Source organism: Leucoraja erinacea, chromosome 9 (assembly GCF_028641065.1).
Source record: "Leucoraja erinacea ecotype New England chromosome 9, Leri_hhj_1, whole genome shotgun sequence".
In the NCBI taxonomy this organism is placed as follows: Eukaryota; Metazoa; Chordata; class Chondrichthyes; order Rajiformes; family Rajidae; genus Leucoraja; species Leucoraja erinaceus.
In genome coordinates, this window is record NC_073385.1 from 24385010 (window position 1) to 24401411 (window position 16402).

Here is a 16402-nt window from a genome sequence, read left to right on the forward strand (position 1 = left end):
AGTCTTTCGCAGCACATGTAGATAGAATGGAAATGTGTTTTCTAGCAAATGCTGTATTGGAACTAGGAGATCATATTGAAAATGTACAGACAAAGAATGTTTTATAAGACGGCTGTCATATTGACAGATTGGCTTTGAGATCTATTATACTCATTAATTATAGGAAGTCAAAGATGTTTCATTTACTTAAGTAAGGCAGAAATTGGTGAATTATTGCAATGCATAGCCATTTGAAATAATAGATACTTGGAAGTTTGTCACAATAAATTAAATAGCTGGAGAAAAAGTTGTCAAATATATTGTAATAAAAAAGAACTGCAAATGCTGGTTTATACCACATATATCTGTTGTCAAATATATTGTTGCATTAAAGGTTTTATCAATTATAACATTGGACTTAAAACATATTCTGCAGGATAGATTTATATCTGGCGTAAGTGACGAACAGATTTAGTCCACATTGTTAAGCAGACGGAATTTAATGTTTGACAAGGGTTGCAAAATTACAATCCTCGTGCAAATAGCTTTGAAAATGCCAAAGTATTTTATCCACTCCAAGGACAAATATGACATGGCCAAAAGGTGGCAGTAAATGCATAATTCACATGACTAAACCTTCATTTTGAGGATGTGAATGACCTAAAATCTTGAGACAGATGCAATAGCAGACATCCAGTTCCTTTACAGAGTGTTAATACATGTATGCCAGGAAAAAAAGGCGTTACGTATATCAATGACATAAATCCAAACCAATAAAGCTTACATGGATGAATGTTAAATTGTAGAATTTTGAGGAATGTAAATGTGTGCATGTACATGCTACATAGGCCACCACATTGGCAAGGAAGAAAAAGTACTGTAATGAGTCTGTCCCACTTAGGCGATTTTTCAGGCTATTGTCAAGTTGCCGGCGGTCGTCTGTAAAACTGGCAGCTGGAACGGCAAGAATCAGAGTGGAACACACACACACATGGCTTCCTTCACCAGCCTGTTATGCAGGCGGGGGACAGGGCAATCGGGGGGAGCGCTGTCTGAGTGAAATTCACACGGTACAAAGCCAATGTGATACAGACACACACCGCAATGAACTGGAAGGTTGCCACTGTAATTAAGACGGTGAAAGCACAGTGTACGGGAAAGGGTCACGTAGGTCCTTTAAAAGAGTGGGGGAGAGGGGGGAGAAAACTTTTACGAAGCCATTGATACATGGCTGTGGAGCTCAGTGGACATTAACATTACAGGTCGGTTTTCCTTGGTTCTGAAAACTACTGCTTACGTTTTTTTTCCCCAATGAGCCAATGAAATTCACCGGTCAGCACCGGCTATAACCTATGAGAACCTACGATCTCCTGGCAACCCACTAGGACGTCCTGGCGACCCACCTACGGCACAAGTATTCTCGCTACTCTCCATGGCGGCTTCCTTCTGGTCGCCACTAATTTTTCAACATGTTGAAAAATTTGCAGTGACCATAATGAGGACGCGACTAGTTCCGAGAATGCGGGAACTTCTCACGACCATGAAGGCGACTACCCGGCAACCACATGTGGCGACCGCATAGTCTCCTGCAGTCACCTAAAACGTTGCCTCAGTGGGACAGGCCCATTAGGCACGTTTGGTAGTTGATAAGATAAATGTAGGCTAAGGTATCACCTGGACTATAACTGTTGATTTTTTTCATAATTAGGTACAATTTTATGATGTTTACCAGCATCCATCCTTGCCACAATGCAGCTTCTCTTTCACAAGTGCAGTCAAGCAGGGACAATAAGCAAATGCTCAAATTATGAGCAGCTAGAACAAGGTTTGCGCAGGAGCCTGTATGTCATTCAATAAGATCATATAGCCCCCTAAGATAAGATTACAGAGGATTTTGAAATGTGCAATACAAATTTTGCTCATCCTAGCCCTGAATAAGTGGGGAACACCAGATAGAAATCCTGACCCGAAACGCACCTATCCATGTTCTCCAGGGATGCTGAATAACCAGCACCAGCCAGTTACTCCAGCAGTTTGTGTTTGTTTTTTGGGACAAACCAGCATCTGCAGTTCCTAGTTTCTAACGCCCAGACAGAGTTTGACAGGTTGCTCACTCTTCCAGCCCAGGAGCTGGTGCATTGGAGACGCCGGTGTCTCCAGCAGCAAAGATTGGATACTAGAGGAGCAGGGAGTTGCGCGGTCACCTTTGACCTAGGAAAGGCGCCGGATTCGAGCAGCGATTGACCGCCGCCGTCTGGCGATGGTGAGCGGCGCCCGCGGTCTCGGCAACAGCAACAACAGCAGCAACTTCTCGAATGAGCGGCGGGCGGCAGCGGACTCTGTTCCAGAGTTGGGGCCCCGAAGCGAGTGCACGGCAGCCCCGTACTGCGGGCAGGCCGGTGGGCCTACTGGCCCAGGGCAGGCGGCGCCCGGAGAAGGAGAAGGAGGAGGCGGCGGCGGCGATAGCAGCAGCTCAGGCCGCCCCGGGCAGCTTCGAGGACGGCGAGGATGACGACGTGCTGCTGGTGGCGGTGTTCGAGGCGGAGCGGGGCCTGGGCTGTGGCAGTCAGCGGGTCGAGACCGGCACCACTCTTTCTGGTTTCGACCTGTCCGCTGGGGACGTGTGGATTTATCCAAATAATTGGCCGATCCGGACCTACCAGTTCGATATGGTCCACGCCGCCCTTTTCCATAACACGCTGGTCTGTCTGCCCACTGGCCTGGGCAAGACCTTCATCGCTGCAGTGTCGATGTACAACTTCTACCGCTGGTATCCTGCGGGGAAAATTGTGTTCATGGCCCCAACGAAACCTCTGGTCGCTCAGCAGATCGAAGCTTGTTACAAGGTGATGGGTATCCCGCAGAGCCACATGGCAGAAATGACAGGTAAATATTAGTGTTACTGTAACTGATTGAACACCTAGAGGTTGACGGTCATCAGGTTTGATACTTGTGTCGGAAGGATGCCGGTTTAAACCAAAGATAGCCACAACATGCTGGCTAACAGGCAGCATCTCTGGAGAGAAGGAATGGGTGACGTTTCGGGTCGAGACCTTCCTTCAGACTAGTCAGGGTAACGAGAGATATAGACAGTGATGTAGAGAGATATATAGCACAATTGAATGAAAGATATGTAAAAAAGTAAATGATAAAGGAAACAGGCCATTGTTAGGTGAAAACGAGAACCTGGTGTGGCTTAGGTGGGGGAGGGATGGAGATAGGGGGAGTGCAGGAGTTACTTGAAGTTAGAGAAATCAATGTTCATACAAATGGGTTGTAAGCTGTCCAAGCAAATACTTGGCTCTGTTATAGGCTCTCTGGGGAAGGTGCCATCCTCTTCGCTGTTGTGCAGCAGGGTGAAGGCCATGAACACCAACAGGATTAGCAAACTCGCCAGGAAGACTGGCTCCATCCTGGGGCCGGTTGGATTCATTGGAGGTGGTCTTGGGCGGGACTGCGGAGCATCTTGGACAATACAACTCGCCCCCACCATGAAACACTAGTCAACCTGAGGAATACCTTCAGCAACAGGCTGGTTCCACCAAGATGCAGTACAGAACGCCACAGGAGATCCTTCTTCACTGTGACTATCAAACTGTACAACTCCTCCCCTTCTGTCGTAGAGTAGAGTGAATCCCCTCACCCCCCCCCCCCCCCCCCCCCCCCCAATCTTTGCACATCCCCAATCCTTTCCACTCGTTACTTTAATTTCATGTTTCATGTATCTTGTGTTTTATTACTGTTGATAGATCAATTTCCCTCCTGGGATAATTAACGTTCTATCGTATCATAACAGTGGTTTTGACATTAACCGAGTTAAGAATTGAAATTATTTTATGTGTACCGAGGTACCGCTAAAAAATGCTTCTGCATGCAGTGCAGGTAAATCAAGTGTGTCAAAAGTGGTTTATTGTCATATATCCTGAAACGGAACAATGACATTCTTACTTGCAGCAGTACAGCAGACATGTAAACATAGACACAAAATGCTAGAGTAACTCAGCAGGTTAACAGCATCTTTGAAGAAAATGAATTGGTGACGGGATCCTTTTTCAGAACCTATCGATTTTCTCCAGAGTTGCTGCGTGACCCACTAAGTTCCACAAGCAATTTTTATCTATCTTGGATGTAAACCAACATCTGCAATTCTCTTTTATTACTAGACTAAGTGCAGACCCATTCCCCAATGGTGTGCATTGGGGAGCTGATGAAGCTGTTTTTTAAATGAGACCCCTACCCTGACGTCACTGGAAGGTGGTGGAATATTCTGTTTCACTGTACCATATTGGGGGGGGGGGGGGGATTCACTCTACTCTACGACAGAAGGGGAGGAGTTGTACAGTTTGATAGCCCCCCCCGGCATTGTGACGTCACTGGAAGCTGGTGTTTTAGAAGGTGGTTTTGGCTTTTTGTGATACTTTAATCATGAATAACCCAGTGGGGGTGGAGGGCCAATGGGGTGCGAATAATCCGGTGGGGGGGGGGGGTGGCGAGTGAATAACCCTGGTGGGGAGGGGGCGGGGGTGTGAATAACCAGGGAGGAGGGGGATGGGGGGTGTGGCACTCAGCAGCTTGAGAGCACATTGTGATTATCATCACTGGAAGCCCCTGTAAAAAAGGTTGTCTGTGAGAAGCTGCGGTTACAGTTGGCAACGTCCCATTGTGATGTCATTGTGGCACTCGGCAGCTTGAGAGCCCATTGTGATTGGTGCACTGTGAGTGGGATTGTGACCATCAGTGGAAAGTCCTGGAAAATAAGTGTTTTTTGCCTTTTTTTTAAAACTGGAATCGTCAATAACTTGTGAAATCTTAAGTGAACCTGATTACCGTGTGGAGGGGAAAAATGTGTTAGAATATGTAAAAATATAAGAGCGTTTTGACAAAGGTAGAAAAACACACATACAGACACAGACACGCACAAGCACAAATAAGAGAAGAATTTTAGTTATAGATATAGATGAGGAAGTTGAGGCATTGGTGTGCTTTTTTGTCCGCATCAACAGAAATATTAATTTTTGACACCTGGGCATCTGGCCATGGTTGACACAGTGGTGCAGCTGGTAGAGCTGCTGAATTGTAGTGCCAGAGACCCAGGTTAGACCCTGACCGCCGATGCTATCTTTCTGGCATTTGCATGTTCTCCCTGTGATCACTTGAGTTTCTTCTGGGTGCTCCGGTTTCCACCCCACATCCTGCAGATGTGTGGGATTATAGGTTAATTGGCCTCTGTAAATTGCCACTAGTGTGTAGGGATTGGACGTGAAAGTGGAATAACTATTGTGAAAGAGATCTATTGTGAACTTGTGATCAATGGTTGTCGTGACTTCATGGGCCAAAGAGCCTGTTTCCATATGTATGTTTCAATTCAATGTAATATTTATTGCCTATTCTTAATTCACCTTAAGACAGTGATGCTGACATGGCAGATGAAGGTACTCCTACAATGCTAATAGGGAGTGAGTATCTGGATTTGGGTTGAGCAACAATGAAACCGCAGTAAAATTTTAAAGTCTGGATTAACTATATTTTGCAAAGGAACCTGCAGGTGGCCGAATGTGTCTGTTGTCCATGCCCTTGGTTGGGGGCAAGGGTTTGGGAAGTACTTTCTAATAGTCACGAAGATGCATTTTATAGGTAACTAGTCCCAGTGGGACCCGTTGGGTCCCGTCCCCTCAACGTGCGGTCACGGGGGGGGGGGGGGGGGGGGGGGTGGGGAAGTGGAGGAGTGGGAGGGGGGGGGGAGGCGGGGGGAGAGGAGGAGGAGGAGAGAGCGGGGCTGGCAGGTGGCCGGGCAGTGGGCGTCAACCAAAGGACTGCAAGTTCGGTGGCTTCAATCCATCCCGACTTGCTCGTCTTTTGAATAACGGGGGGGGGGGGGGGGGGGGAGGATGGGAGGGGGGGGGGAGAGGAGGGGGGGAGAGGAGTGTGGGGGGAGAGCAGGTGGTTGAGACAGGGAGGTTGACAGAGGGGGGTGAGCGAGGGTCAGCGATGGTGAGTGGGCAGAGGGAGGGGGCAGAGGGAGGGGGAAGAGAGATGGAGAGGTCGGACTTGAACAGCGAGTGGGGCGGACGGCAAGCGGCTGGTGGGCTGGCGGCGACCAAAGGACTGCGAGTCAGGGCGTGACATCACTCGCAGTCCGTGAAACACAGTGCAGGCCGCGCGCAGTGCTGGAGTGGCCCTCCCTCCCAGAGTGTCCCGTTCTGCAGGCGTTCGGATTTGGTCCGCACTTTGAGGCCTGAATCCGGCTTTTGTACACTGCTACGGAATGCCTTGTTAAGGTCAACGGCTCTTTGCTGGCCCCCATTCACTTAAGGAGAGGGGTACGTTAGGGATGTCCCATGTCTGGCCAGCTGTATTCCATCTGTGTAGAGCCATTCCTGTGCCTTCTCTGGAGGCGGTTGGCAGGCCTGGCTTTACCGGGGCCGGGGGTGGAGATGGTTCTTTCGGCTTACGCCGATGATGTAGCATGTTACAAAATGTTGTGATTTTAAAAATCAAGCCTGTAATTTATCCCATCAGATAAAGCATAAAAATAAATTAAATTTGATACCCAATTCACTTTCATATCTTCAGTATTAAAAAAGTTATTTTCACCTAGCATCTTGTTCCCTATTGCTTTTCATTGACTTAACACAAAAGCTTGAGGACAGTCAAAAGCCCATAACTTTCTTAAAAATTAAGAATAAAATGTTCATTTATTATAGATTGAAGCATTCTGAAACAAATATGAAGCATCTTATTTGGATGACCTGAAATTAAAGCATATAATTAGTTACCTAAATGTAGCTAATTACAAAATTGACCGTTGTGGCGGAAATAGTAATAAACACCGAGACTGCCTTGAAAATTCAAAAATGTGATATTCTCAAGATCAGAACTTTAATATTATTGTATTATATGCTGTAAGTCCGTAACAGACAGGTAAAGGAATTACAATTTCTAGCAAAAGACCAAGTCTTTATGAAGATCAGTTGTTAGCTGGTACATTGGCATAATCAGCAGCATCATCATACTCCTCAGATTGTAACCAATAAGCAACTCTGTACACCTTGTTTTCCCTCAACCTTTCAATTTTGGCATTGTAAACTACAAGTTTTTGCTCTTCAAACCACGCATGACATGACTTTCTGCCCACTACTTTCCCATTAAGAATGTCACATTTGGAGTAGTCCAAATTCGGATAATCTCTGCGAATGCTGTCTAAATCAGTCTCTTTTGCGGGGCATTTGAATTGACAATTTTGCATTTCTTCTTCAGAGACATCTGTTTAAAATGTAAAGAAATACAAAACACTGAACAGCATTAACAGAAACAAGTTATTATTTGCAGTCTTAGAAAAAAAGGGTAGAAATTATTAAGTTAAAAGCAAAAACAAATTCATCTAAATTCAATTGCTAGATCTAAACTTCTATCTATTTCTTAAGAAAAGGCAAAAAATTTGAAATAGCCTCAGCAGAACTCAAAATTAACGGTTGCCCGGGTGCCAGTGGCCACCTAACGTTCCGCCTGGCAACTTAAAAGTTGTGTCATTTTGCCCGGCTTGGCAAGCACCCGGGCCACCTGCCGTTCAACTTGAGCGGGCCCCTCTCTCCAGCTCTCTCTCTCTCTGTCGCTTTCCGCTCACCGCCGGCATGCCCGGCCGCCTTGCACATGCGCGCTGCTACGGCCAGCACATCTTCCCCGTGCACATGCACACAACCAGGGCCAGCACATCATCGGCCGCCCTGCACATGCGCACTGCCAAGGTAACTGGTCGGCGCCGGGCCTTTCTCCCTCGCTTTGAATTGTGGGAGTTCTGCCTCCATTGCTGTGTGGTAGCCGCCTCACCGCAACCGCTGAAAACCTACGCAGAATCACTCTCTTGAGCTGGAGAAACTCCCTGGAGTAACTCTGGTTTCCTGGTCCTCCAAAAATATTCTAAATGGAATTTAAACTGGAGGTGGTAGAGGGCCCATCACCAAACACCAAATGCTGAACAATAACAGCCTATTGCATTTTATCTGTTTATTTATTGTGTATATATATGGTCTATGGTATATAAACACACTGAACTTTTGTCTCCTGTTCTGGACTATGTTTACATATTCTGTTGTGCAGCAGCAAGCAAGAATGTCATTATCCTATCTGGGACACATGACAATAAAACTCTCTTGACTCTTGACTTGGACAAACAAAAAAGTGTTCTTGGGGGAAAAAAGAGCTACCTTAAATTTAGTTACATCTGTTTGGGTAACTATGGTAGGGTGAAGACTATTCCATGCTTTAATTGTGCGGGGGAACTCCATGGAGCAGCAAGCAACTATGGATAGAAGAAATTGGGTAACTTTTCGGGACCCTTCTTTAGACTCCCTCTGGATTTAGTGTTTTTAGTTGAATTTAAAGATACAGCATGGAAACAGGCCTTTCGGCCCACCGAGTCCACGCCGACCACTGATCACCCGTACACTAGTTCTATCCCACACATTAGCGACGTAAGTCAAGAGTCAAGAGTGTTTTATTCTCTCGCGTCTCAGTTAGAACAATAAAATCCTTACTTGCAGCAGCGCAACAGAATATGTAAACATAGTACTCTGTAAACAATGTTATAAACGAGAAAACAAAACGGTGTATATTTATATATGAACATATAACTATATATATATATATGTGTGTGTGTGTGTGTGTCTCTGTATATATATATATATAACACACACACACACACACACACACACACAATTTCCCTCCTGGGATTAATATAGTTCTATCGTTTAGTATTGTGTGTGTCGGAAGGAACTGCAGATGCTGGTTTAAACTGAAGATAGACAAAGCTGGAGAATCTCAACAGGTCAAACAGAATGTCTGGACAAAAGGAAAATATTACGTTTTGGGTTGGGCTGAAATAGGTTCCTGCACACCTTTGGAATGTGGAAGGAAACAAGAGCACCCGGAGAAAGCCCATGCGATCAAAGGGAAAAGGAGCAAACTCCATACAGACAGCACACATATTCAGGATAAATTCTGGGTCTCTTGCACTTTTAGGCAGCAACTTTATGGCCAATGTACTGCCCCATAGTCTTGAACTGAATTAAAACATACAGTAGCTGTAAAGGGGGACATAGCGTCACTTGGAGATTTAAGACTGAAAATGGATAGTTTCATTTTTTTAGTAACCAACGTTATCAACATATGATTTTTTGTGTGTTGGAAAACAAAATATAGTAGCACAGCTGGTGGACTTGCTGCCTCACACGCCAGTGTTCGATCCTGTCCTCGGGCACTGTCTGTGTTGAATTTGCACATTCTCCCTGCAAGCATGTGGGTTTCCTCCAACATGCATTGGCTTTGTAGGTTAACTTGTCTCTGTAAAATTGCCCCTAATGTGTAGGGAGTGGGTGAGGAAAGTGGGATAACAGGACGTGTGAATGGGTAGACAAAAATGCTGGAGAAACTCAGCAGGTGAGGCAGCATCTATGGAGCAAAGGAAATAGGCGATGTTTCGGGTCGAGACCCTTCTTCAGACTGATGTGAGGGTGGGGGGTGACGGGAAGAAGAAAGGAAGCCACGGAGACAGTGGGCTGAGGGCGAGCTGGGAAGGGGAGGAGAAAGCAGGGACTACCTGAAATTGGAGAAGTCAATGTTCATACCGCTGGGGGTGTAAACTGCCCAAGCGAAATATGAGGTGCTGCTCCTCCAATTTATGGTGGGCTCATTCTGGCCATGGAAGAGGCCCAGGACATAAAGGTCAGATTCGGAATGGGAGGGGGAGTTGAAGTGCTGAGCCACCGGGAGATTTGGTTGGTTATTGCAAACCGAGCGGAGGTGTTGGGCGAAGCGATCACCAAGCCTACGCTTGGTCTCACCGATGTAGAGCAGCTGACACCTAGAGCATCAGATGCAATAGATGAGGTTGGAGGAGGTGCAGGAGAACTTCTGCCGCACCTGGAAAGACTGCTTGGAACCTTGAATGGAGTCAAGGGGGGAGGTAAAGCGCCAAGTGTAGCATTTCCTGCAGTTGTAAGGGAAAGTGCCAGGAGACTGGGTGGTTTGGATGGGAAGGGATGAATTGACCAGGGAGTTACGGAGTGAGCTGTCTCTGTGGAAACCCAACAGGGGAGTAGATGGGCAGATGTGGCCAGTGGCGAGATCCCATTGGTAGACAAATCTGTAGAAAATCAGCGGGTAGGGCAACATCCATGGAGTGAAGGAATAGGCGATGTTTCGGGTCGGTTCTTCAGATTGATGTCGGGGGGGGGGGGGGGGGGGGTTACATGAAAAAGAAAGGAAGAGCCGAAGACAGTCGGCTGTGGGGGAGCTGGGAATGGGAGGGGAAGGAGGGAGAAAGCAAGGACTACCTGCAATTAGAGAAGACAATGTTCATACCTCTGGGATGTAAACTACCCAAGTAAATATGTCCTGTTCCTCCAATATGCGGTGGGCCTCACTCTGGCCGTGGAGGAGGTCCAGGACAGAAAGGTTGGATTTGGAATGTGAGGGGGAGTTGAAGTGCTGAGCCACCGGGAGATCAGATTGGTTATTGCGAACTGAGTGGTGTGCAAAGCGATCGGCAAGCATGCGCTTGGTCTCGTCGAGGTTGCTCATACGCTGAATAATCCAACCACATTTCTGTTTGGAAGTGGAAAGAAATAATAGAAATTTCATTCATTGCAACGTGTAAAGAGTTGAGATACTGTATATACTGTATTATAATTTTGCTGCATGTCATTGTGGTATATATCATGACTTGATTGGTGAATATGTTTAGGTAGTGACTTTATTTTGAAGCAGAAATAATATGTGAATGCTTCATTGAGCATAATTCCGAATGGTAACTACGCACTTCGTCCAAGCACATTATCGCACGAAAGCCGTCTTAAATGACCACCTAAACTGTCATTTGGCAACCTAAAAAGCTGCCTTGGTTGCCTGGCTGGAAACAGAGAAAAAAAGTTAAGTGAGAGCCCTGTAAATGTGTGGGATAGAATGTATGGGTGATAGGTGGTCGGCGTGGACTTGGTGGGCCAAAGGGCCTGTTTCCACGCTGTATCTTTAAATGAAACTAAAACTAGAGGAAGTCTAAAGAAGGGTCTCTACCCGAATTTATTCTATCCAGAGATGCTGGCTGCTCCATGGAGTTCACCCACACATTTAAAGCATGGAATTGTCTTCACTCTACCATAGTTACCCAACCAGACGCAACTAAATTTAAGGTAGCTCTTTTTTCCCCAAGAACACTTTTTTGCTCAAGTCCAAGTCTAGAGTCAAGAAAGTTTTATTGTCATGTGTCCCAGATGGGGCAATGAAATTCTTGCTTGCTGCAGCATACAGAATATGTAAACATAATCCAGAACAGGAGATAAAAGTTCAGTGTGTCTATATACCACAGACCATATATATATGTGTATATATGTATATATATATATATATATATATATATATACAAATAAATAACCAGATAGAGTGCAATAGGCTGTTATTGTTTGGAGTTTGGTGGTGGACCCTCCACCACCTCCAGTTTAAATTGCATTTGGAATATTTTTGGAGAATCAGGAAACCAAGAAGCAACTCCAAACTCCAGGGAATTACTCCAGCTCCAGGGAGTGATTCTGTGTAGGGTTTCAGCAGTCGCAGCAATGGCAGCCAGATTTCCCACAATGCAAAGGGAGGGAGAAAGTGCCTGGTGCCGACCAGTTGTCGTGGCAGTGAGCATGTGTAGGGGGAGGATGTGCAGGTCGTGGCAGTGGGCTTGTGCAGGGCAGCCGATGATGTGCTGGCCCTGGCAGAGCGCATGTGCAAGGCGGCTGGCCGTGCCAGCGGATAAGGAGCGGCCGGAGAGTGGAGACTCGGCGGCCCGGGTACAGATGGGCGGAGAGGAAGAGTGACAGAGAGAGATAGAGAGGGGGGCCCATTCAGAGTTGAACGATAGGTGTCCTGGGTGCTTGCCAAGCCGGGCAAAATGACACGGCTTTTAGGTTGCCCGGCAGGACTTTAGGTGGCCATTGACACCCGGGCAACCGTTAATTTAGAGCCCTGGCATGGTAATTGGAATTCCATAAAGGGAGGCAATCGCCTCTCTAAAATTGTTTTGACGATTTATTTGGGACATCTGTTTGTTGTAAATTATTCTTAATGATTCATCAGCAAAGCTGGAGTAACTCAGCGGGACAGGCAGCATCTCTGGAGAGAAGGAAAGGGTGATGTTTTGGGTCGAGACCTTCTTCACCCTTTCCTTCTCTCCTGAGTTACTCCAGCTTTTTATGTCTATCTTTGATCAGTGTTCTTTTACATCAGATTCATGTAAATTTAAGTAATGTTTTAATAATTGATGCTCGTGAACAGAACATTGATTTCGTCTGAAGAAGGGTTTCGGCCCGAAACGTTGCCTATTTCCTTCGCTCCATAGATGCTGCTGCACCCGCTGAGTTTCTCCAGCTTTTTTGTGTAACCTTCGATTCTCCAGCATCTGCAGTTCCCTCTTAAACATTGATTTCATGTCCATTTTCCATAATGATTAATTGCGCAAAATAAATGGTTGGTAACAACCAGATTGAGAAACCTAACAGGAAAAAGCATTTTTATTTGTGTTTTACTGAATTTTATGCAAATTTCAGTATTTGGTGAATGAAAGATACCATGATTAAAAGAATTCTCAAATAGGGTGTCCTGTGAATTTATTTTGTCAGCTATAATTAACTAGAGTTAAGGACATTTTTTCAATTATTTAATAGTTCAAAAGTCTGAAAAATATGAAACAAGAAATTGTATTACCTCCCGATCTTCATTTATGTTTCCTGATTTTTCTTTTGGAGGCAAGCAACTGATATGCATGTGTTTTTTTTTAAAGTGCATTTTGAAACATTATCTCAATCTTCAAGCTACCCAACATGACATGCTGTCGATAGGAGGGGCAAGTAATCTGTTTCCAGTGTCCCAAAGCTGGGTAAAAGAAAACTAAGGAAGATTTAAAATTTTATTTTGTGCAACTGATTTGAAACCTCAGCAAGAATGAGAATCAAATCTACATCTGGTCCATGCAGTTTGGCTTTGACTGTTGGTTTTCTAATGCTCGCATGTCAATGCAATTTTGTACAAATGTCATTAGTTCGCTGTTATTGCGGCATGCTGGATTTTATAAAATTTTATAAAATTGTATGAACCAAAATTAATATCCAGTAAGTATTCCATAAATCTTTCAGGACACACACAGGCATTGAATCGCCAGACTATTTGGAATACCAGGCGCGTTTTCTTCCTCACACCACAGGTTATGATGAATGACCTTTCTCGAGGAGCTTGTCCAGCTACTGATGTGAAGTGTTTGGTGGTGGATGAAGCACATAAGGCACTAGGAAATTATGCTTATTGCCAGGTACAGTACAATTTAATAATATATATGTAACTACTTTGTTTCAAGAGAGTGACATTTTATTATTTAAGTTTTTTAATAATGTTCAACTTTTTCGATTAAAGGTTGTTAAGGAGCTATGTAACTATACACATCAATTCCGTGTTCTGGCCTTGACTGCCACGCCAGGTGGGGACATAAAGGTTAGTTACTTACACAAACTATGCAATATATGAACTGTAATGTAATTCACCCTTTTTCTGACTAGATAATTGCACAAAGGATAAAATCATAGCAGAAGGACATTGAAGGTACAATTATCGTAGAGATGAAGAATGTCTGCTTTAGGAGACGTCACCGTTTCTGTATTTGAAAATATTTTTTCAAGGTTTAGCTTTCTTTTTCATGAATGTAGCCTCTAAAGTGCTTCTCTTTGGTTATTAAAATCACCATACCTATAAATCTCATTAGGGGCAACAGTTCATGCCCTGCAAGGCCACTTTGCCAGATATCAAGGCTGCATTATCATCCCGTACAACAGGGGTCGGCAACCTTGTTCTGCATAGGGGCCAGGACGCATGTCTGTGAGCGGATGGCGGGCCACATCTATCATGTGTACACATGGATCCTGCCCCAGATGGCAGGCATCAACTCGCGTGTTCACAGAAGGTAGCTAAAAATGCTGGAGAAACTCAGCAGGTGAGGCAGCCTTATACAATCCTTGCATGTCTCACCTGCTGAGTTTCTCTACCTTTTGTCTACCTATGATTTTTCCTGCATTTGCAGTTACCTCCTGGTGATGCTGTGTCTGAATTCATAGAACCTGACAAAGATAGTCTCCACAAATTGTACAATACTAGAAAAAACTGCTGGGACAAAAAGTTGTTAGGCGGTTCGTTATAAAGAATTATAATAGTTATAATATACAATTGTAATTGTAATAATACAAAACTATTATACAAAAAGCACAGAAACATTTCTGACATCAGTTGATCATCCAACTGAAAAGATTTCAAAAGATGTCAGAAGAATTGGCAATCTGTTTATGGCTTTAATGGAAAGGTTAATTGTTTGCATAGTAAATCTTTGCGTAAGAATTTGGTAGAACAATGGTTTTTTGTAAGGAAAGTAATAAAAAGTTTGAAAATGCCACAGTGGAAGGGAACCACATGCAGAGGTGATGAAAACATTATTTGAATTGCAATGTTTGATGGAAATGAGGCAAGATTGGGGTGCAGAGGAGCCAACAGAGAAACTGGCTTTGGATGAAATGCCTGGTTGGGGAATCTGGGGAATGGATTCGCTTGGCCCTGTCCTACTGTGTGAGTTCACTCAATAGCTCTCCCGAGTTTAAAAAAAAATCAAACTCTTAGCGATACTGGCAGGTATTCTCAGTATTCAGTAATTACTTTAATATAATTTTCACTTACTTACAAACACAGAGGAAACAAAAAATTGTTTCTTTATCAGTTCCTGTCAGTGCAGTTAATAAAAACAGAATAAATACAGACAACTTTAAAATTACCATATCTAAAATAGGCCTAATAATTGAACTAAAAACAGACATTCAGACCGAACAATGGTTTTGCTTTGACAGGTGCCTGGTAGGTAGGTGCTAGGTAGGATAAAATACCATATATTTACATTTAGATTGCGACTTGAACGACATCCATCATGTCACAATAACGCAGGTTGTTAATTGCACATCGGTTGAATCACTTGTGAAAACTCCCTCCTTTGTTTAAATAATGTGACAAGTTAAACAACATTTTATATGGTTTCAATGCACCTCGAATACAAGATATTCTCAATTTATATTTGCCGGATCCAACCTTTTTAACGGGATTAGTATATGGATTATTATGTTGCTTTCAAATTTTCTCAGAAGCCTGAACAAATATTCTGCAAAAGCAAAGAAATTATCTTAGTCAGTAACAGGAAATTGCATTAGATAGCGTCTACAACCAGTCAAGCTTTCCACGTGGACAGATGGGAGAGTTATAAAACAGTATTTGATAGGAAGGAAACATTACAGAGCTGAGTAAAAGATTGGCCAAATAGTAGGTTCAATGAAGATCGGGCGAGGGGGATGGTAAACTCACGAGCTGCTAAGATAAACTCACGAGCTACTACAGTATAACTAGGAGTTAAAAAGTATCAACATTTTCCATCCCGAGTATATTTTACTCGTGGACATTTTTCAACATCTTGAAAAATCTTCACAAGTTACCACGTTTCCCGAGTGCCTGCCGTTAGCCCTAAGAGACGTCCCGAGCTCCGACGTACCCGCTACGTTCATTCTACGTGCTTACCACAAGTTTGATTTTTTTTTTTAAACTCGGGAGAGCTCTTGGGTGAAGTAGGACAGGGATTTTAGGGAGAGGTAGGTAACTGGAATGGTGAAAATGTCAATGATATTTTTCTTTGAGGAATTTGGCAGGCTTGGTTAGGGAGAACTTTCTGCTATTTGATATGACCATATTATGTAATTGTTCTTATTGTGACAGGCTGTACAGCAAGTAATTTCAAACCTGATGATTTCACGTCTGGAGGTCAGGTCTGAAGATTCAATAGATATCCAACCGTACTCTCACCAGCGACATGTCGAGAAGTTTGTTCTTCCTTTGGGTCCTGAGCTGATTGCTGTTCAGTCTTTATACCTACAGGTGAGTTTTATTTTTCTCTTGACAAGGACAGAAGTTATTTGGCTTGAGGTGAACAGTGAAATGCCAGACTACTAAGATTTTACTCCATCTTCCATTCTTTTCAAAGTTGTCTTTCCAGTCTTTTTGATATTTTTTTGGCATTTTGAAATAGATACACTTAATTTTCATTTCAAATTTTTGAATTTTTCAACACTTAATATATTCATTTTCATTTATATACAAGTTCACATTTATAAGAGTAGCATCAGGCCATTCGGCCCATCGAGTCCACTCTGCCATTCAATCAATTTTAAAATCCTTGTCCATTGTGACCTATCACTTCCCAATTATCCCAACCACTACTGTCTCAGCATTTCTTGCTGCTCTCATTGTGACCTCTTGCATATTCCTAATTTTAATAATTCTACCGGTTATGTTTTTATCTGCATTGGTGTTT

At 44.0% G+C, this 16402-nt stretch overlaps 1 protein-coding gene across 1 annotated transcript in view; it reads left to right on the top strand.

The window, feature by feature from the left end:
- Positions 1-1641: 1641 nt before the first annotated feature.
- The window catches only part of fancm (FA complementation group M), a 125536-nt gene continuing 110775 nt past the window's right edge, over positions 1642-16402 (top strand). Inside the window, exons 1-4 of the mRNA XM_055640372.1 lie at positions 1642-2865; positions 13152-13324; positions 13426-13503; positions 15808-15966. Coding sequence (XP_055496347.1) covers positions 2295-2865; positions 13152-13324; positions 13426-13503; positions 15808-15966 — 981 coding nt within the window. The 5' untranslated portion in view covers positions 1642-2294. The remainder of the gene's footprint in view (positions 2866-13151; positions 13325-13425; positions 13504-15807; positions 15967-16402) is intronic.